The sequence below is a fragment of the Pelobates fuscus genome, chromosome 9, assembly GCF_036172605.1.
Source record: "Pelobates fuscus isolate aPelFus1 chromosome 9, aPelFus1.pri, whole genome shotgun sequence".
Taxonomy (NCBI): Eukaryota; Metazoa; Chordata; class Amphibia; order Anura; family Pelobatidae; genus Pelobates; species Pelobates fuscus.
Window position 1 is genome coordinate 171934760 of NC_086325.1, and position 20218 is coordinate 171954977.

Consider the following 20218-nt stretch of genomic DNA (forward strand, 5'->3'; position numbering starts at 1 on the left):
CCGGGGGGGGGCCGGGAGCAGCCCAGACCGGGAGGAGGGAGCCGGAAACAACAGCGAGGACGAGTATGAGACGGCATTCCGCACCCAGACCGACCCCGACACGGCCGAGCAGGTTAGCGGGCCCCCGGGGGCCGGACACCGACTGGGGGGAGGGGGGGTGTTATTATTATAGGGGAGAGAGGGGGTGATTATGGGGGAGGGGGGTGTTATTATTATAGGGGGAGAGGGGGGTGTTATTATTATAGGGGGGAGAGAGGGGGGTGTTATTATTATAGGGGGGTTATTATATAGGGGGGAGAGGGGGGGTGTTATTATTATAGGGGGAGAGAGAGGGGGTGTTATTATTATAGGGGGAGAGAGAGGGGGTGTTATTATTATAGGGGGGTGTTATTATTATAGGGGGAGAGAGAGGGGGTTGTTATTATTATAGGGGGAGAGAGGGGGGTGTTATTATTATAGGGGGGAGAGAGGGGGGTGTTATTATTATAGGGGGGAGAGAGGGGGGTGTTATTATTATAGGGGGAGAGAGAGGGGGTGTTATTATTATAGGGGGAGAGAGGGGGGTGTTATTATTATAGGGGGGAGAGAGGGGGGTGTTATTATTATAGGGGGGGAGAGAGGGGGGTGTTATTATTATAGGGGGGAGAGAGGGGGGTGTTATTATTATAGGGGGGAGAGAGGGGGGTGTTATTATTATAGGGGGGAGAGGGGGGGTGTTATTATTATAGGGGGGAGAGAGGGGGGTGTTATTATTATAGGGGGGAGAGAGGGGGGTGTTATTATTATAGGGGGGAGAGAGGGGGGTGTTATTATTATAGGGGGGAGAGAGAGGGGGGTGTTATTATTATAGGGGGGAGAGAGGGGGGAGTTATTATTATAGGGGGGAGAGAGGGGGTGTTATTATTATAGGGGGGAGAGAGGGGGGGTGTTATTATTATAGGGGGGAGAGAGGGGGTGTTATTATTATAGGGGGGAGAGAGGGGGGGTGTTATTATTATAGGGGGGAGAGAGGGGGTGTTATTATTATAGGGGGGAGAGAGGGGGGTGTTATTATTATAGGGGGGAGAGAGGGGGGTGTTATTATTATAGGGGGGAGAGAGGGGGGTGTTATTATTATAGGGGGGGAGAGAGGGGGGGTGTTATTATTATAGGGGGGAGAGAGGGGGGTGTTATTATTATAGGGGGGAGAGAGGGGGGTGTTATTATTATAGGGGGGAGAGAGGGGGGTGTTATTATTATAGGGGGGAGAGAGGGGGGTGTTATTATTATAGGGGGGAGAGAGGGGGGGTGTTATTATTATAGGGGGGAGAGAGGGGGTGTTATTATTATAGGGGGGAGAGAGGGGGTGTTATTATTATAGGGGGAGAGAGGGGGTGTTATTATTATAGGGGGAGAGAGGGGGGTGTTATTATTATAGGGGGGAGAGAGGGGGTGTTATTATTATAGGGGGGAGAGAGGGGGTGTTATTATAGGGGGGAGAGAGGGGGGTGTTATTATTATAGGGGGGAGAGAGGGGGTGTTATTATTATAGGGGGGAGAGAGGGGGGTGTTATTATTATAGGGGGGGAGAGAGGGGGGTGTTATTATTATAGGGGGGGAGAGAGGGGGGTGTTATTATTATAGGGGGGGAGAGAGGGGGGTGTTATTATTATAGGGGGGAGAGAGGGGGTGTTATTATTATAGGGGGGAGAGAGGGGGGTGTTATTATTATAGGGGGGAGAGAGGGGGGGTGTTATTATTATAGGGGGGAGAGAGGGGGGGTGTTATTATTATAGGGGGGAGAGAGGGGGGTGTTATTATTATAGGGGGGAGAGAGGGGGGGTGTTATTATTATAGGGGGGAGAGAGGGGGTGTTATTATTATAGGGGGGAGAGAGGGGGGGTGTTATTATTATAGGGGGGAGAGAGGGGGGTGTTATTATTATAGGGGGGAGAGAGGGGGGTGTTATTATTATAGGGGGGAGAGAGGGGGGGTGTTATTATTATAGGGGGGAGAGAGGGGGGTGTTATTATTATAGGGGGGAGAGAGGGGGTGTTATTATTATAGGGGGGAGAGAGGGGGGGTGTTATTATTATAGGGGGGAGAGAGGGGGGTGTTATTATTATTATAGGGGGGAGAGAGGGGGTGTTATTATTATAGGGGGGAGAGAGGGGGGTGTTATTATTATAGGGGGGAGAGAGGGGGTGTTATTATTATAGGGGGGAGAGAGGGGGGTGTTATTATTATAGGGGGGAGAGAGGGGGGGTGTTATTATTATAGGGGGGAGAGAGGGGGGTGTTATTATTATAGGGGGGAGAGAGGGGGGTGTTATTATTATAGGGGGGAGAGAGGGGGGTGTTATTATTATAGGGGGGAGAGAGGGGGGTGTTATTATTATAGGGGGGAGAGAGGGGGTGTTATTATTATAGGGGGGAGAGAGGGGGGGTGTTATTATTATAGGGGGGAGAGAGGGGGGTGTTATTATTATAGGGGGGAGAGAGGGGTGTGTTATTATTATAGGGGGGAGAGAGGGGGGTGTTATTATTATAGGGGGGAGAGAGGGGGGGTGTTATTATTATAGGGGGAGAGAGAGGGGGGTGTTATTATTATAGGGGGAGAGAGGGGGGTTGTTATTATTATAGGGGGGAGAGAGGGGGGTGTTATTATTATAGGGGGGGAGAGGGGGGTGTTATTATTATAGGGGGGAGAGAGGGGGGTGTTATTATTATAGGGGGAGAGAGGGGGGTGTTATTATTATAGGGGGGAGAGAGGGGGGTGTTATTATTATAGGGGGGAGAGAGGGGGGGTGTTATTATTATAGGGGGGAGAGAGGGGGGTGTTATTATTATAGGGGGGGAGAGAGGGGGGTGTTATTATTATAGGGGGGAGAGAGGGGGGGTGTTATTATTATAGGGGGGAAAGAGGGGGGGTGTTATTATTATAGGGGGAGAGAGGGGGGGTGTTATTATTATAGGGGGGAGAGAGGGGGGTGTTATTATTATAGGGGGGAGAGGGGGGTGTTATTATTAGAGGGGGGTGTTATTATTAGAGGGGGGGTGTTATTATTATAGGGGGGAGAGAGGGGGGTGTTATTATTATAGGGGGGGAGAGAGGGGGGTGTTATTATTATAGGGGGGAGAGAGGGGGGGTGTTATTATTATAGGGGGGGAGAGAGGGGGGTGTTATTATTATAGGGGGGGGAGAGAGGGGGGTGTTATTATTATAGGGGGGAGAGAGGGGGTGTTATTATTATAGGGGGGGAGAGAGAGGGGGGTGTTATTATTATAGGGGGGAGAGGAGGGGGGTGTTATTATTATAGGGGGGGAGAGAGGGGTGTTATTATTATAGGGGGGGGAGAGAGGGGTGTTATTATTATAGGGGGGAGAGAGGGGGTGTTATTATTATTAGGGGGAGAGAGAGGGGGTGTTATTATTATAGGGGGGAGAGAGAGGGGGTGTTATTATTATAGGGGGGAGAGAGGGGGTGTTATTATTATAGGGTGGGAGAGAGAGGGGGGTGTTATTATTATAGGGGGGAGAGAGAGAGGGGGTGTTATTATTATAGGGGGGAGAGAGGGAGTGTTATTATTATAGGGGGGAGAGAGGGGGTGTTATTATTATAGGGGGGAGAGAGGGGGGTGTTGTTATTATTATAGGGGGGGAGAGAGGGGGGTGTTATTATTATAGGGGGGGAGAGAGGGGGTGTTATTATTATAGGGGGGGAGAGAGGGGGGTGTTATTATTATAGGGGGAGAGAGGGGGGTGTTATTATTATAGGGGGGGAGAGAGGGGGGTGTTATTATTATAGGGGGGGGGAGAGAGGGGGGTGTTATTATTATAGGGGGGGGTGGGGGCCTGTCACCTGTCATTAGGTGTGGGGTGGGGGCCTGTCACCTGTCATTAGGTGTGGGGTGGGGGCCTGTCACCTGTCATTAGGTGTGGGGTGGGGGCCTGTCACCTGTCATTAGGTGTGGGGTGGGGGCCTGTCACCTGTCATTAGATGTGGGGGGGGGGGCTGTCACCTGTCATTAGGCGTGGGGGGGGGCTGTCATTAGGCGTGGGGGGGGGGGCTGTCACCTGTCATTAGGCGTGGGGTGGGGGCCTGTCACCTGTCATTAGGCGTGGGGTGGGGCCTGTCACCTGTCATTAGGCGTGGGGTGGGGGCCTGTCACCTGTCATTAGGCGTGGGGTGGGGGCCTGTCACCTGTCATTAGGCGTGGGGTGGGAGCCTGTCACCTGTCATTAGGCGTGGGGTGGGGGCCTGTCACCTGTCATTAGGCGTGGGGTGGGGGCCTGTCACCTGTCATTAGGCGTGGGGTGGGGGCCTGTCACCTGTCATTAGGCGTGGGGTGGGGGCCTGTCACCTGTCATTAGGCGTGGGGTGGGGGCCTGTCACCTGTCATTAGGCGTGGGGTGGGGGCCTGTCACCTGTCATTAGGCGTAGGGTGGGGGCCTGTCACCTGTCATTAGGCGTGGGGTGGGGGCCTGTCATTAGGTGTGGGGTGGGATGGGGGCCTGTCATTAGGTGTGGGGTGGGGGCCTGTCGCCTGTCATTAGATGGGAGGGGGGACTGTCGCCTGTCATTAGATATGGGGGGAGGGGGGACTGTCGCCTGTCATTAGATCTGGGGGGAGAAGGGGCTGTCATTAGATCTGGGGGAAGAAGGGGCTGTCATTAGATCTGGGGGAAGAAGGGGCTGTCATTAGATCTGGGGGAAGAAGGGGCTGTCATTAGATCTGGGGGAAGAAGGGGCTGTCATTAGATCTGGGGGAAGAAGGGGCTGTCATTAGATCTGGGGAATAAGGGGCTGTCATTAGATATGGGGGAACACCCCAGAGGCACCAGAACAACATACCTTTCTTGCACAATTTTGTCACACTCAGCCTCTCATCCCCGAGTCCTCTATTTTACAGCCCACCTATCCCCGAGTCCTTTAATTTATACCCCTCCACTCGTGCAGCATTGTCTCTTGGTATGCAATATTATACTAGCATTCATTCTAGCACACCGGTGGGGGCACAATGTGAGCCGTGTTGGGGGCCGGAGCGTGGTGACCTGTAGTCTGATGTTACCTTTCTCCCAGCAGGAACACTGGTTTGAGAAGGCCTTGCAAGAGAAGAAGGGATTTATCATCAAACAGATGAAGGAAGATGGAGCCTGTCTGTTCAGAGCTGTTGGTGGGTTTGTGTGTATTATCTGTACAGTATATCCCCCCCCCATCGCTCTGTGTGTATTATCTGTACAGTATATCCCTCCCCCCCCCCGGCTCTGTGTGTATTATCTGTACAGTATACCCCCCGGCTCTGTGTGTATTATCAGTACAGTATATCCCCCCGGCTTTGTGTGTATTATCTGTACAGTATACCCCCCCTGGCTCTGTGTATATTATCTGTACAGTATACCCCCCCTGGCTCTGTGTATATTATCTGTACAGTATACCTCCCCTGGCTCTGTGTGTATTATCTGCACGGTATACCCCCCCCTGGCTCTGTGTGTATCATCTGTACAGTATACCCCCCATGGCTCTGTGTGTATTATCTGTACAGTATTCCTCCCCCCCCCAGAAAAGAACACTATGGGACATGTTGGGGGGGAGAAAAGAACACTATGGGACATGTTGGGGGGGGGGAGAAAAGAACACTATGGGACATGTTGGGGGGGGGGAGAAAGAACACTATGGGACATGTTGGGGGGGGGAGAAAAGAACACTATGGACATGTTGGGGGGGGAGAAAATAACACTATGGGACATGTTGGGGGGGAGAAAATAACACTATGGGACATGTTGGGGGGGAGAAAATAACACTATGGGACATGTTAGGGGGGGGAGAAAAGAACACTATGGGACATGTTGGGGGGAGAAAAGAACACTATGGGACATGTTGGGGGGAGAAAAGAACACTATGGGACATGTTGGGGGGAGAAAAGAACACTATGGGACATGTTGGGGGGGGGAGAAAAGAATACTATGGGACATGTTGGGGGGGAGAAAAGAATACTATGGGACATGTTGGGGGGGGGGAAAGAATACTATGGGGCATGTTGGGGGGAGAAAAGAACACTATGGGACATGTTGGGGGGGGAGAAAAGAACACTATGGGACATGTTGGGGGGAGAAAAGAACACTATGGGACATGTTGGGGGGGGGAGAAAAGAACACTATGGGACATGTTGGGGGGGAGAAAAGAACACTATGGGACATGTTGGGGGGGGAGAAAATAACACTATGGGACATGTTAGGGGGGGAGAAAAGAACACTATGGGACATGTTGGGGGGAGAAAAGAACACTATGGGACATGTTGGGGGAGAAAAGAACACTATGGGACATGTTGGGGGGGGGAGAAAAGAATACTATGGGACATGTTGGGGGGGAGAAAAGAATACTGTGGGACATGTTGGGGGGGGGGGAAAGAATACTATGGGGCATGTTGGGGGGGAGAAAAGAACACTAGAGGGGGAAGAGAGGAACATTAAGCATGGGGGGACCACTAAAATAGAAGGGGAGGGTTCATATTAGATTAATTAAATTCATTAAAAAGTCTATTATTAATAAAATTATAGGGAAAAAGTCATTTTTGGTTTCAGTTTTTGGCCAAGGGCATCCTGAATTTTCTGTTTCGGCCCAGAATTGTAATTTCGGTGCATTATCTGTACAGTATATCCCCCCTCCCCAATGCCTCTGTGTGTATTATCTGTACAGTATATCCCCCCCTCCCCATGGCTCGTTGTGTATTATCTGTACAGTATATTCCCCCCCCCCCCACCCCATGGCTCTGTGTGTATTATCTGTACAGTATATCCCCCCACCCCAATGCCTCTGTGTGTATTATCTGTATAGTATATCCCCCCTCCCCATGGCTCTGTGTGTATTATCTGTACAGTATACCCCCCTCCCCAATGCCTCTGTGTGTATTATTTGTACAGTATATCCCCCCTCCCCATGGCTCTGTGTGTATTATCTGTACAGTATATCCCCCCTCCCCCATGGCTCTGTGTGTATTATCTGTACAGTATACCCCTCTCCCCAATGGCTCTGTGTTTATTATCTGTACAGTATTCTCCACCTCCCCCCCCCCCCCCCATGGCTCTGTGTGTATTATCTGTACAGTATATCCCCCCTGCCCCCCATGGCTCTGTGTGTTATCTGTACAGTATACAGTATAACCTTCCATGGCTCTGTGTGTATTAGCTGTACAGTATACCCCCCCTTCCAATACTCTATGTGTATTAGTATTTTCATTTGTATAGTGCTAACAGATTCCATAGCACTTATTAATATTATCTGCCACTAACTCTCACTGCATTCAGTCACTAATGCCAATCAGGCATGGGCAATTGGCTCTTGTTAGAGTGAATGTCCTGTAATGGGAATCTTGAATTAATCGTAGATGGCTCGTTCCTTCCTGCTGTGAGCATTGTACCTATAGTGCTCACTGTGTGCAGGGGGTCTCTGGCAGTGAATAGCTGTTCTTGTGTGTCTGTTAATTTGTGCTTTATTTCTCTTTACAGCTGACCAAGTGTACGGCGACCAGGACATGCACGAGGTGGTCCGGAAACACTGTATGGATTATCTGGTAAGACGTCATGGCCATGTTCATTATGTAATGGTTCCTCCTGCATCTTTTCCTTTGTATTTATTGTCGTGTGTCTCTGGCTGTCAGATGAAGAATGCTGACTACTTTTCAAACTATGTGACAGAAGATTTTACAACATACATCAACCGGAAGCGAAAAAACAACTGTCATGGCAACCACATTGAGATGCAAGCAATGGCAGAGATGTATAACCGGCCTGTGGAGGTCTATCAGTATGGAACAGGTACATTTACTGTGTCAGAACTGGCCCTGACGCTGTTATTCTGGGTGGGTGTGTGTTTGGTATACAGCTTAAAGGGACACTATAGTCACCCAGGCATGTCATTAAAGTGGTCTGGGTGCTGTGTCCCAGTTTCAGAGAAATTGCAATGTTTAGATTGCAGGGTTAAGACTGTCTCTGCTGGCTGTCTACCAGAGGCGCTTCCTGCAACGACGCAGGACTTTCTCACACCTAGCGTCTTCATACACCCTATAGGAAAGCATTGAATCCGTTCTTTTCTATAAGGATGGCTTAATGCTTGTGCGACACTCACCGTGCCCATTTATGTCATGATCCTAATGTATTGCAGAACGATGACAGTTCTATGAATATTTTCACAGGATGTCAAAACACGGTCACTGCCAACCATTCTGTTTTGTTTTCGTGACTTTTCTTGTTTTACACACACTTAGTATGTATGAAACTGAAAACTAGGAATAAGGAATTAAAACAAATCCAATGCTTTCCCATATCACTCAACCTTCCACCTGGCTGGATAACTTCCGTGCCTGCTAACCACATGACATCATTAGCCATCCTAGTTAGTATTGGAAGCTACAGGAAGAAATCAGGAATTGTGAAAAATGTTTAAATAACTGACATTCACACACTTTAGTTCATCTGGAAATCTTGGGTAAGAAACCGCTTGAATCGTTGCTTTCGTTTGTTTAGATTGAAGGAATTTTCATAGTAAAATGTCTAGTGGTAACAGCTGATATCATCTGATATTCTCCATGTTCTGAAACCAAACGCAAACATGTTGAACGTTTTAATGTCAGATTTTCATTATCGTCCCAGGTTTCATACAGAAAGCTAGATAAACGTTTGGAAGTATAACGATATTTAGGTTGTGGAGTTCTCTTCATCCGAATTCCTTTCATCCATCAGCAAACTAGCAAACTAACAATAAACTTATGATTTGCCAAAATAGCAGGTCTATAAACATTAATATTCCTGTAACATTTTCCATCTCCGTAGCAACTGGACAAGAAATTGTTACATTTTGGCATGTAAGGCATCCAGATCGTTCCATGCACCCACCAGACCACAATTTCCAAGCGGTTCTGTAATTGACTCTGGTTCCGGATGCCCAAGATTCCGAAAAGGATATTTTAAGCCAACTCTGAAAATAGTGAATTGCTAAATATTTTCTGTTTGGCTGTTAAATATTACAGGATGACCGTTTCTTTGTGGATCCTTTAAGATGTGACCCCCAATTCAGTAACCACCTCAGATAATTAATGCTAAATTCCACCAGTTTCTAAAACTACGGTGGTGTCACCAAAACTGTGTGACAAGGATTAGTGTCACCTTGTGGGATCTGATCTGAGATAACACTCTTGGTATCTTGACAAACAGAGGGAAAGCATCATTCCCTGAACAGTCTTGTAGAAACATATCCAAAGCTATCACCTTTGGATCTGGGCACCAAAGGAGTCTATCTCTAGAGGTCCCCTTGGCTTCAAGATTTCCTGAAAACTTGACAATTAACATCCATTTGCTCCAATCCATTAAATATCTAAGATTCCAATCTGCTACTACATTCTACAGGCCTGGAATATATTCTGCTGTCAGGATTATTCATCAATTGATACAAAAAATAAAAAAACACAGTTACCGGCACGCGCTGCCCTGCACGCCCAGTTACCGGCACGCGCTGCCCTGCACGCCCAGTTACCGGCACGCGCTGCCCTGCACGCCCAGTTACCGGCACGCGCTGCCCTGCACGCCCAGTTACCGGCACGCGCTGCCCTGCACGCCCAGTTACCGGCACGCGCTGCCCTGCACGCCCAGTTACCGGCACGCGCTGCCCTGCACGCCCAGTTACCGGCACGCGCTGCCCCGCATGCCCAGTTACCGGCACGCGCTGCCCCGCACGCCCAGTTACCGGCACGCGCTGCCCCGCACGCCCAGTTACCGGCACGCGCTGCCCCGCACGCCCAGTTACCGGCACGCGCTGCCCCGCACGCCCAGTTACCGGCACGCGCTGCCCTGCACGCCCAGTTACCGGCACGCGCTGCCCTGCACGCCCAGTTACCGGCACGCGCTGCCCTGCACGCCCAGTTACCGGCACGCGCTGCCCTGCACGCCCAGTTACCGGCACGCGCTGCCCTGCACGCCCAGTTACCGGCACGCGCTGCCCTGCACGCCCAGTTACCGGGTTTCTGTCACTGTTTTTTTTTCTCTGCTTGACAATCTTGACAAAAGAAGTGAAGCTTGTCTTAAACTACACGCTTTGCAAAATTGTCAAGTGTATGTTGTGCATTGTACAAACACTCCCTACTTTGCTTTGTTTAAGAGACAAAGATCAGAAATGAAGAAACACAGAACAGGTTTTGGAAAAGAAGAGGAAACAATAGGAGAAAGCTAATTCTCAGGTGATAGACCCATTGTACAGCGCTACGGAATCTGATGGCACTATATAAATAATAATAGACACTTTAGTGACATTCATGCGTTCTTTAGCCATTATTTTCCAGGAAACCGAAACTACTCTAATTCTGGTGGTGGTATTTTGCAAATTGTTTGTAATTGAAGGGTTATTCTTGATTGTGATGATCAAGAAGGATTCTCAAAACAAGTACATTTTCTGTGTTACTTGCAGCATCATTTCGGTCCTTTGGACCTACTTTCATAAATTTGGGATCTGGCGTCCAGCTGAAAACATTTAGTATTTAACAGTTCAGATTCGATAAAAAGAGGTCGATCTTCAAGGGGCCCCAGAGTTTCAATATTTCCTCAAATATTATCTTGTCTGTCTCCCTATGGCAGTAATCTGTCAAGTAACTGCCGATACTATCTGTGGCTGTGTTGGAAAGTTTAGGCTTTCCCCAAACTGATGCCATAGATCTATCCGAATCACCAAGAATACACATAGTACACGTTGGATTTCTGCCATCTAATGAAGGAATTTAGAACTGGGTCTTACTGGAAATAAATGGCTTTAAAAGCCTTCTCGTGTCCTTGCAACTTGCATAATTGTACCTTTCCTTATTCTTTGACCGTTTAGTTTATCAGCTACTCTCTAAGGACAAATGAAACCGTGGTGTATAAATCTATTGTGTAACCTGTGATAAACTTTAGAATCCGCTTGTCTGATGTGATTAGAATGTCATACTGTCTACTCAATCATTCAAGGAAAGATTGGATGATATACAGGGCTATTTACTAAATACGAGTTCCAAATGGATTCTAAGCATCAAAACAACTTTATCTTAATGAAGCAGTTTTGTTGTATAGATCATGCCCCTACAGTCTCACTGCTCGATTCTCTGCCATTTAGTAGTTAAATCATTGTTTCTGTTTGTGAAGCCCTTGTCACACCTCCCTTGGCTGTGACTCACAATTTGCATTTAAAATATGGTTTAATTTTCAATCAGGTCTTACAGCACAGTGTATTTACTTTAGAAGTTTTCTCTGGCTCTATTGATTGAACTTTAATCACACACTGGAGGCTACTGCAAGCTCTAGCAGTTAACAGAGCTGGTGATAAATTTTAAATTAGACTGCAATAAAGGATGTTTAAAATGTAATCTCTTTTTCAGGAATCTTGTAGGAAGGCTATTCAAATTACTGCAAGGGGAGGTGTGGTTAAGGCTGCAAAAACAGTGGTTTAAAGGAACAGTCCAAGCGCCATAATAAGTAGTCAAACGGTTTAGTACTAGTTCTTCACGGCCCTCTTCTGCACTAAATCCCAATCCCCCCCTCTATACTAATTCCCAATACAATCCCCCCCCCCCCACACTAAACTCCGGCCTTTGTTTTAAAAAAAAAAACAATATTAGCCAACAAGCAGACTTCACTCACATTGCCGCTGCAAGTATGCAAATCTGGAGTCCAGCTTCTGGTATACCCCCAATGGCGCAGTCCGCACCCTGTGCCAAAGCCGTTCTTCCTGCTTCTTGAAACCATGTGAAAGTGGAGCACATTGATGTCCCGTCTGAATGTGACTTGGCGTTGCGTGCCTCGGTGTACCTCCAGGTCCTCCACTGTCCAACCGTGGCCGTCGCAACACTGACACAGACACACACACTCACTCTCTAATAGACGCATTCACTGACAGACGCACGCACGCACTCACGGACATCATTTTCCTTATTGCTCCCTACCTTTGGGTGCTGGTGTGGGGCCTCTCCATGGGGTCCAGTTGGGGATCTTCTCTTGGGAGCTCAGTCTTCCTGCTTCCTCATGCGCAGTTTAGTAATGCCGGGTGCCGGAATGACATCATATTCTGGCACCCGGCATCACTACAGAGGGTGCGTGCACAGTGAGGAGCAGGAAGACTGAGCTTTCTCGCTGCCGCCAGGGACATCCCCTCCGGCCGGTACTGGGTAAATTTTAGCAGCGTAGGCACCTCCAATGTGGTGAGAGCAGGTGCCTACTCTGCCTTAATAAGCATGTCTCAAACTTGCGGCTCGCCGGGCCACAAAAATATTCATTGTGGGCTGTGATTTTGACATGCTTGACTTACAGCATGATCTCATGGATATGGTGTTTGCAGTGTTCCTTTAATTCCTAAATAGGTGAAATAAAACGGTAAAATTGCTTTTAAAACTATTATCTTTTCCACTTTTATTCTGGATCGCAATACCTCGATTCATTTTACTGATGGATTGTGGGTAAATGTAATTGGTAATTGAAACTGATCCTTGGTGTAAGCTCCACCCGTTATCACAGTTATAAATGAACATAATGTAAAGGTATTCCTGACTCTTCTTTACAAATGTTATTCAAACTAGAAAGTTTAGGGAAAATAAAACGCGATTTCAGACACAGGGAGATATCGAGCAACAGATTAGGTGACAGAGCTGATTTAATAAAAATTATCTTTAGTGTGGGCATAGATATGTATGAGAAAATCTGAATAAATAACTAACTATTAATGATATACTATATAGCGGGCACTGAGCAGATCATGTATAGCCTATACTGTATACTTGTGCAGTTCACGTCTTGTCCGGAGGGCAGCATGCGACTAGTTTCTTGGCATGTAATTGGTGTGTGTCTTTTTCTAGAACCAATCAACACATTTCATGGCATCCAGAAGAATGAAGATGAGCCAATCAGAGTGAGCTATCACCGGAATATCCACTACAACTCTGTTGTGAACCCCAACAAGGCCACAATAGGCGTAGGCCTGGGGCTGCCGTCTTTCAAACCCGGGGTAAGTGCTGGTGACTACCATGGTGCTAAGCCTAGGCTCATTGAGAAATACACAGGGTTACCCACTCAAGTGACATTTCATAGTGAATTCAAAGTGACATCTCAAATTTGAGGCAAAAGTAGCCAAACTGAGAGCTTAGCTGCATAATTCCTCCAGAGTTTACATTTGAATTCCACATGACCGTGTTCCACATGTGCAAATAATGTGGTGGTTGCTCTGGAACATTTTTCTCACTAGTTTCTTTGTAAATGAAAGCCCTTGCTTCTGCATGACATGCTCATTCATGAAGAGCACGCACCCAAGTTATTAATAAGTATGGTATGGGGTACATATTCAAACATTTGGGGGGTACTGTATCAGCTGCACTTAAACCTATTCACAATCTATTCTCGCCTAGCTGCTTAAAGTGGCGCACTTAGCACCAGAACAACTTTAGCTTAATAAAACAGTTTTGGTGTATAGATCATACCCCTGCAATCTCACTGCTCTATTCTCTGCCATTTAGGAGTTAAATCACTTTGTTAATGCAGCCCTAGTCACACCTCCCTTGTCTCTCACTCTGAGAGTAAACACATAAAATAGTTTAACACAATGTATTTATTTTAGAAGTTTGTATCTCCTGCTCTGTTAATTGAACTTTAATCACACACAGGAGGATCCCGAAGGGTATAGCAGGCTTTAATCAGCGCAATAGATACAAAATTTTAAATTAAATTGACTGCACAAAAAGGAACTGTAAACATTAGATCACTCTTAACAGGAAGTGTTTAGGAAGGCTGTGTAAGTCGCAGGCATGGGGGGGGGGGGGGGGCGGCGGGGCGGGGATGACTAGGGCTGCATAAACAAAGTGATATAACTCCTAAATGGCAGTGAATTGAGCAGTGAGACTGCAAGGCATGGCCTATGCACCAAAAGCCCTCCATTATGCTAAAGCAGTTTAAGTGCCTAGAGTGTTACTTTAATGCTAAATCATGTAGTATAATGATGCCCCACTCTGTATAGTGCTTCATTGCCTGTATATGGGCACATGCTGCATCTCAGTGTTTGTTGTATTTGCTGTTTGTCTGCAGTATGCTGAGCAGTCACTGATGAAAAATGCCATCAGAACCTCTGAGGAATCCTGGATTGAGCAGCAGATGTTAGAAGACAAGAAAAGGGCTACAGACTGGGAGGCTACGAATGAAGCCATTGAAGAACAAGTAGCACGGGAGTCCTATCTACAGTGGTTAAGGGACCAAGAGAAGCAAGCAAGACAGGTGATGAGCAATATCTCTTCCTGACATTAGTTTAACCCCCTGAAAGAACCTGGGTTAAAACATTGTACCCTCAGGGAAGCAGTCCTGGCCTGAATTAATAACTTAATCCGCTGCTTAGTCCTGTTAAAAAAAAAAAAAAAAAAAGCTGCATTTTTCGGCTTCCCCTGCTTTATTCTGTCACTGATCTTTCTTCTTCCGTCCTACAGCCTCGTAAAGCAAGTGCCACGTGCAGTTCGGCCACAGCAGCGGCATCAAGTGGACCTGAGGAATGGAGCAGTCGCTCACCAAGGCAGCGGAGTACCGCAGGGTCCCCAGAGCATCCGGACATCCATGGAGAACACAGTGTGAAGCCTCCTTCCCCAGGGACCCTAGTATTAGCCAAGCCTCCCTCTCCCTGTGCGCCAGGTAACACTGCCACCATGTTCCCTTTCCGGGACCTCAGTCCGGGTGCTTTTAATAAATGTTGTCAAAACCCCTCATGAATAGGAATTAATAAGAGACAGGGCTTTAAATTGCGGGGTGTTGGTGTAGAGTGGGTTGTGTTTAAGATATGATGTGTGTTATTAGGCTCAATGATACAGATATGTTAAATTATAATTAAATACTTCTAATTGGCTAAATATTACAGCAAGAACTGATCGCATTGCTCTGTAGGCATAGAGGGAGCGTATTATTAGCCCTGCGTTAGGGGCTGGATGGAATATTAATTAGCCCCACAATAGATAATTCGCTCCGCATTGGGTAAGAAGGAGAGGATTGATTAGCTCTGCATTGGGAAAGCAGGAGAGAGGAATGATTAGCTCTGCATTGGGTAAGAAGGAGAGAAGGGGGTAGAATGGTTGTCCCATGCACTTGTTCAGATGATGGGGAGGAGTGGTTTGGCCCATGCACCCATTGGGATGAGGGAGTAGAAGGGTTGGCCCATGCACTCTTTAAACGAGGGGGGGGGGGGGGGAGAATAGTTAGCCCATGCACTTGTTGGCAGAGGAGGAGGAATGAGCCCATGCACTTGTTAGAGAGCGGAGGAATGGCTTGCTGAGCCACGTCCCTACCTAGAAGGGAGTCTGTTAAAATACAGAAAGACCCAATTCCCACCCAGTAACCGGACGACACACTGTCCTGGGGGTACAACAACTACTTTATTGGCCACATGCGTCTTTGTACTTTTCCCCATGCAAGGGGTGGATCACCCAGAAAGACCATGTCCCCTCCCATGTCCCCTCCCAGGGGGTCGCCTCCCAGTCCCTTTGTCCTCTATTACCGTCACTCAGTGTCCCCTCCCAGGGCCCTCCACCTTCCAGGGGTCTCCTGACGGAAACGGAACTCCAGTCCCTTTGTCCCCTGTTCCCGCCACCCATCCCTCAGGGTTTCCCACCTCCGGGGACAGGGGGTCTTTATCCTGGCAGCCCCAGCACGGGAAAGCTTTCTGCCTCCTGGACTCCCAGTCACAGCCCACCAAACCATCATTGTCCCCACCAATCTCAGGGACCGCCAGAAATGTGACTGCCACGAGCAGCCTCCATTCACGGTGTCCCTGGGTAAAACCAGGCAAGGGAAGCATCTCCTTTCGGGGCATGAATGCCCCCCCCCCGGGCGCCGCCCATCTATACCAACAGCGGCCACCCAGGGGAGCACTCATCAATTACTTCCCTTGCGGTTTCACACTTATGTTGCAAGTTGCCAACATTCTAATTGATTGGTGCGAACATTCCAAAGGTCCTCGTTTGGGAACCGAACGAGGTGGGAAGCAATCCACGAATGCTCCCCCTGGACGGAGTTCGTATCACGAACGGGCCGTCACCCGGGGAGGCACTCACTGAGGATTCCCTTGCGGTTTGTGGTTTTGACACCTCGTTAAGAGGTGCGAACGTTATAACCCAACATTCTAAATGAGTTGTCGGGGTGGTCTCAGTTCGGGAGGGGAATGCATTCTCTTTATGTTGAACCTCCCGAATGGGGAGCAGACACATTCATAAGAAATGTACAGGGAAATACACAGAATATAACACAGCAATTCATGACCAGGCAGCGGTCCCACCACATGGTTGGCCCATGCACTCGTTAGGGAGGGGAGGAATGGTTGGCCCATGCACTCGTTAGGGAAGGGAGGAATGGTTGGCCCATGCACTCGTTAGGGAAGGGAGGAATGGTTGGCCCGTGCACTCGTTAGAAAGGGGAGGAATGGTTGGCCCGTGCACTCGTTAGAAAGGGGAGGAATGGTTGGCCCATGCACTCGTTAGAAAGGGGAGGAATGGTTGGCCCATGCACTCGTTAGGGAGGGGAGGAATGGTTGGCCCATGCACTCGTTAGGGGGGGGGGGGGGGAGAGAGGAGGAATGGTTGGCCCATGCACTCGTTAGGGGGGGGAAGAGAGAGGAGGAATGGTTGGCCCATGCACTCGTTAGAAGGGAGGAGGAATGGTTGGCACATGCACTCGTTAGAGAGGGGAGGAATGGCTGGCCCATGCACTCGTTAGGGAGGGGAGGAATGGCTGTCCCATGCACTCGGGGGGGGGGGGGGGGGGAGAGAGAGGAGGAATGGTGGGCCCACGCACTCGTTAGGGAGGGGTAGGAATGATTGGCCTGTGCACTCGCTAGGGAGGGGAGGAATGGTTGGCCCGTGCACTCGTTAGGGGGGGGGGAAGAGAGAGGAGGAATGGTTGGCCCATGCACTCGTTAGGGGGGGGGGAGCGAGGAAGAATGGTTGACCCGTGCACTCGTTGGGGGGGGGGGGGGGAGGGGAGCGAGGAAGAATGGTTGACCCGTGCACTCGTTGGGGGGGGGGGAGCGAGGAAGAATGGTTGACCCATGCACTCTCGTTGGGGGGGGGGGGGAGCAAGGAAGAATGGTTGACCCGTGCACTCGTTGGGGGGAAGCGAGGAAGAATGGTTGACCCGTGCACTCGTAGGGGGGGGTGGGTTAATGGTAGGGTTGGAGGGGCATTCATTTAAGCCTGTTTGCTGCCACAGGCCCCAGCAACCAGCCATGTGCGGGAGGTGACAGAGCCACCTCACCCCTTGTATCCTTGTACCCGGCCCTGGAGTGCAGAGCCATCATGCAACATATGTCTCCCACAGCTTTTGGTGAGTGTTTGACACTATGGCATGGTCTGCCTGCGTCAGGCACTGGGGGGGGCGACCCTTTATGCCTCTAACAGTAATAATTATTTTCCTCAGGACTTCATTGGGATGAAGATGAAATTCTGGCTAAAGTCTTGGCTGTATCACAGCAGGAATACTTGGACACGGTGAAGAAAACTTCCTTACGCAGAGAACCCTCCCCCGACCACAGCTGATATCCTGGAAAATTATTTTGGCTGTTCCCTGTCCTGCCTAGGGCAACCTGTTATTTGTGCAATGCACTCAACTCCTGTCCTTCACTATGTCTGTCCGTGCTTGCCATCCCCTCCCTCTCTGTATCATGCTCTTCCTGTGACCTCCACATGTGTAAATGTACTTTACTGTTACCCCACCGAGGACTTTATAGCTGCATGCGACGGAGGAAATTCATCCATGAATGGGATGCTGCCTGATAGGTGCTTTTTAAACCCAAACCTCCTTCCTGTTCCCTTGGCGGGGGAAAGCCTGACTTTGTGTCCCCACCTTTACCTTTTGGACCGTAGTACACAGGGGAGATTTGTTTTTTAATTAAAGACTAAGTCGGCAGGTGTGTTCTGGGACTCTCCACACGTGTACCACTTTTGTAACTTTTTTTTTTTTTTTTTTTTTTTGTATCTTAAGAGGAAGATCCAATCACTTAGGAATAACTTTTCTTATTAAGAAGGAAATACCCAATGAAAAAAGAAGCATTATTGGTACTGCTTGGAATTAGCGAGGTTGCCTGTGGTGATCATGTGATATGTCGGGAGCTCGGCTCTCGGACATTTGATTTCACTGGTGCATGACTGTCACAATATGCGCTCTGCCTCAGAGACATTGATTTAGGGACACAGGAGCTCTGGCAATAATGATTCTGAAGAGGCCACTTTCGTGTGGATCCATGTTTCCTGGACGAGATGCTACATGGTGAACGCTGTAATTAAACTGACTGCCAGTGCCACCTGGTTTTGCTATATGAGTGAATGTTGCTGCACCTGTGTGTTTGATAAGCACATGGGGAGAGCAGTCGTATTGCTCTGGGAAGGACGACACAAAAGAGAGGATCCTGGTAGCAGTGGGCAATGTTTAAAGGCAGTAGGGCTCTATCTCCCTGATGTGGCTAAATGAGTGGGACATTCCATTAAATAAGCATAAGTGAAGAGACAGATGTAATATACCAACGAGGGCTTACTATGTGCTGTCTATAATCCAAGAACTCATCAAATGAGCCAGACCACCTGCTGTGTACGCCTGGTGCGGGCTCCAGCAATTAATGGCAAGTAGAACAGAAATGCCACCCAGTGTTTACAGGATACAGTCAATGTATTAAAGTGTCACTGACTTGGTATGTGTCCGTCAAAGCCAGGACGAGCGGAAGCTGAGTTACTATGTACAGCTAGCTGCACTGTGCTATACACGTTATTAGATCCTGCTATTGCGCTAAAAATACCCACCATCCTATTCTGGCATTATATGTACTGTGTACAAAAAAAGTCGCATTTAGAATTAAAAGAAAAAAAAAAATCTATTTTGCCTCTTTGTTCTCCTATAAGACTTGTTTGGGTACTCTGAGAGGGGTATCTTTGTGAGCGTTCTTCTTGAAGGGGGCAGCTTTCTGTCAGCCTGGTCTCTGGCGTTTCCTTTCAAGCCAGCATAATGTATAAAAGGTTTGGTGAGAGCTAGAGGGTCCACACAGGTTGCCCTTGGGGGATATACTGTACAGATAGTACACATAGACTTTTCATCCTTCTCTCTAAGCTTGCAATACACTCTTACGTACATTTCTATGTTTTGCACCGTAAATGGGGACATTCGTAGATTAAACAACAATTAATCGCTGGAGAAAAGAATTTGGGCACAAGTTGTCTGTAAACGTGTGCTATACTGGTGTTAGGAACAGGGTCCATTATACAATCTGCTTCACTAAACTCTGCCTTGACAGAACACAAATCCAAATGGCAATCTGTGATCTGGGGAAAATGAATTGTCATTCCTTTGGGATTATACATACAAGTATAATAACGAGACAATAACACAGCTTAATCATTGTCTGCGCACACAAGGAAAATATATATAAAAGGCACAATAGACATCACAAACCTATACAGACAGGTGAATTGGGCGACATGGTAAAATGAAAAGTATCTGATGTTGTGGTTCTGGATACTGCATTGTTATGGTGACATGCAGGGGTCAAGATTTCCAGAAACCCCCCTCCAGCGTATCCCATGCGCAGAGCCCTGCTGTACTGATCTCCTATTGGTGAAATAACATGTTTGTTTTGTGCAGTGCCAATGAATGTAATGTCATACGTGCACTGCATTTGTTGGTGTCTTGTCTCTGGACTACACATAGGTGGGATACCATAGAACGAATTTGGGCAGGGCTGGTGTGTTTGTAAAGGGCATTTTCTTGTGTGCTTTGTGTGTAAAGGTCTGTTTGAGGTGTGCTAGGTGCCATAGTATGTGTGTGTGCATGCAAGTGTAGGGCTGTAGAGATTCTGTGTGTGTTAAGGGCTGCAATGTATGTGTATTGGGGTTGCATTGTGTGGGTGTGTAGGGGTTTTAATGTTTAAGTATAAGGGGTATAATGGATGTCTGGGGGTTGCACTATGTTTGCTGTGGGTTGTATAGTGTGTGCGCTCATTGCTCTGTGTTTGGGTGTCGAGTAGAGGCTTTAATAATCAACTAACTTTGTTTAAAATGATATCCTCCTTGTTCTTCTTTTGGAGGAGGGGGGGAGGGCATTCCGCGGGCTGCCTACCCACCAGGTGCAGCAAGGGGGCCAGGAAATTTCTCTTTTGGAGCACTGGCAGTTACGGTCTGATTGCTGTGGGTTACCATGGTAACACTTGGACACAGGGAGTGGGA

At 48.2% G+C, this 20218-nt stretch overlaps 1 protein-coding gene across 3 annotated transcripts; it reads left to right on the top strand.

Annotated features, from left to right (window-relative positions):
* The first annotated feature begins 10 nt into the window (after positions 1–10).
* Positions 11–18865, top strand: OTUD5 (OTU deubiquitinase 5). Of its 3 annotated transcripts, none has more exons than XM_063433158.1 (9): positions 11–112; positions 5062–5155; positions 7488–7552; positions 7640–7796; positions 12848–12996; positions 14067–14252; positions 14459–14657; positions 17220–17333; positions 17427–18865. In XM_063433158.1, the coding sequence occupies exons 2-9, from the start codon at positions 5119–5121 to the stop codon at positions 17543–17545; spliced, it is 1026 nt and encodes a 341-aa protein (XP_063289228.1). In that variant the 5' UTR covers positions 11–112; positions 5062–5118; the 3' UTR covers positions 17546–18865. The 3 variants fall into 3 exon arrangements, with proteins under 3 accessions (XP_063289228.1, XP_063289226.1, XP_063289227.1); XM_063433156.1 differs by having other exon boundaries at positions 33–112; positions 5065–5155; XM_063433157.1 differs by lacking the exon at positions 17220–17333 and having other exon boundaries at positions 33–112; positions 5065–5155.
* The last annotated feature ends 1353 nt before the right edge of the window (positions 18866–20218 follow it).

What these genes read in the sequence shown, in the direction of transcription:
- OTUD5 (XM_063433158.1), top strand. Translation starts at nt 5,119, where the DNA reads ATGAAGGAAGATGGAGCCTGTCTGTTCAGAGCTGTTG. An exon ending in GGTCTATCAGTATGGAACAG is followed by an intron (nt 7,797 to 12,847) that starts GTACATTTACTG and finishes GTCTTTTTCTAG; the next exon opens with AACCAATCAACACATTTCAT. An exon ending in TCCCTCTCCCTGTGCGCCAG is followed by an intron (nt 14,658 to 17,219) that starts GTAACACTGCCA and finishes TTGCTGCCACAG; the next exon opens with GCCCCAGCAACCAGCCATGT.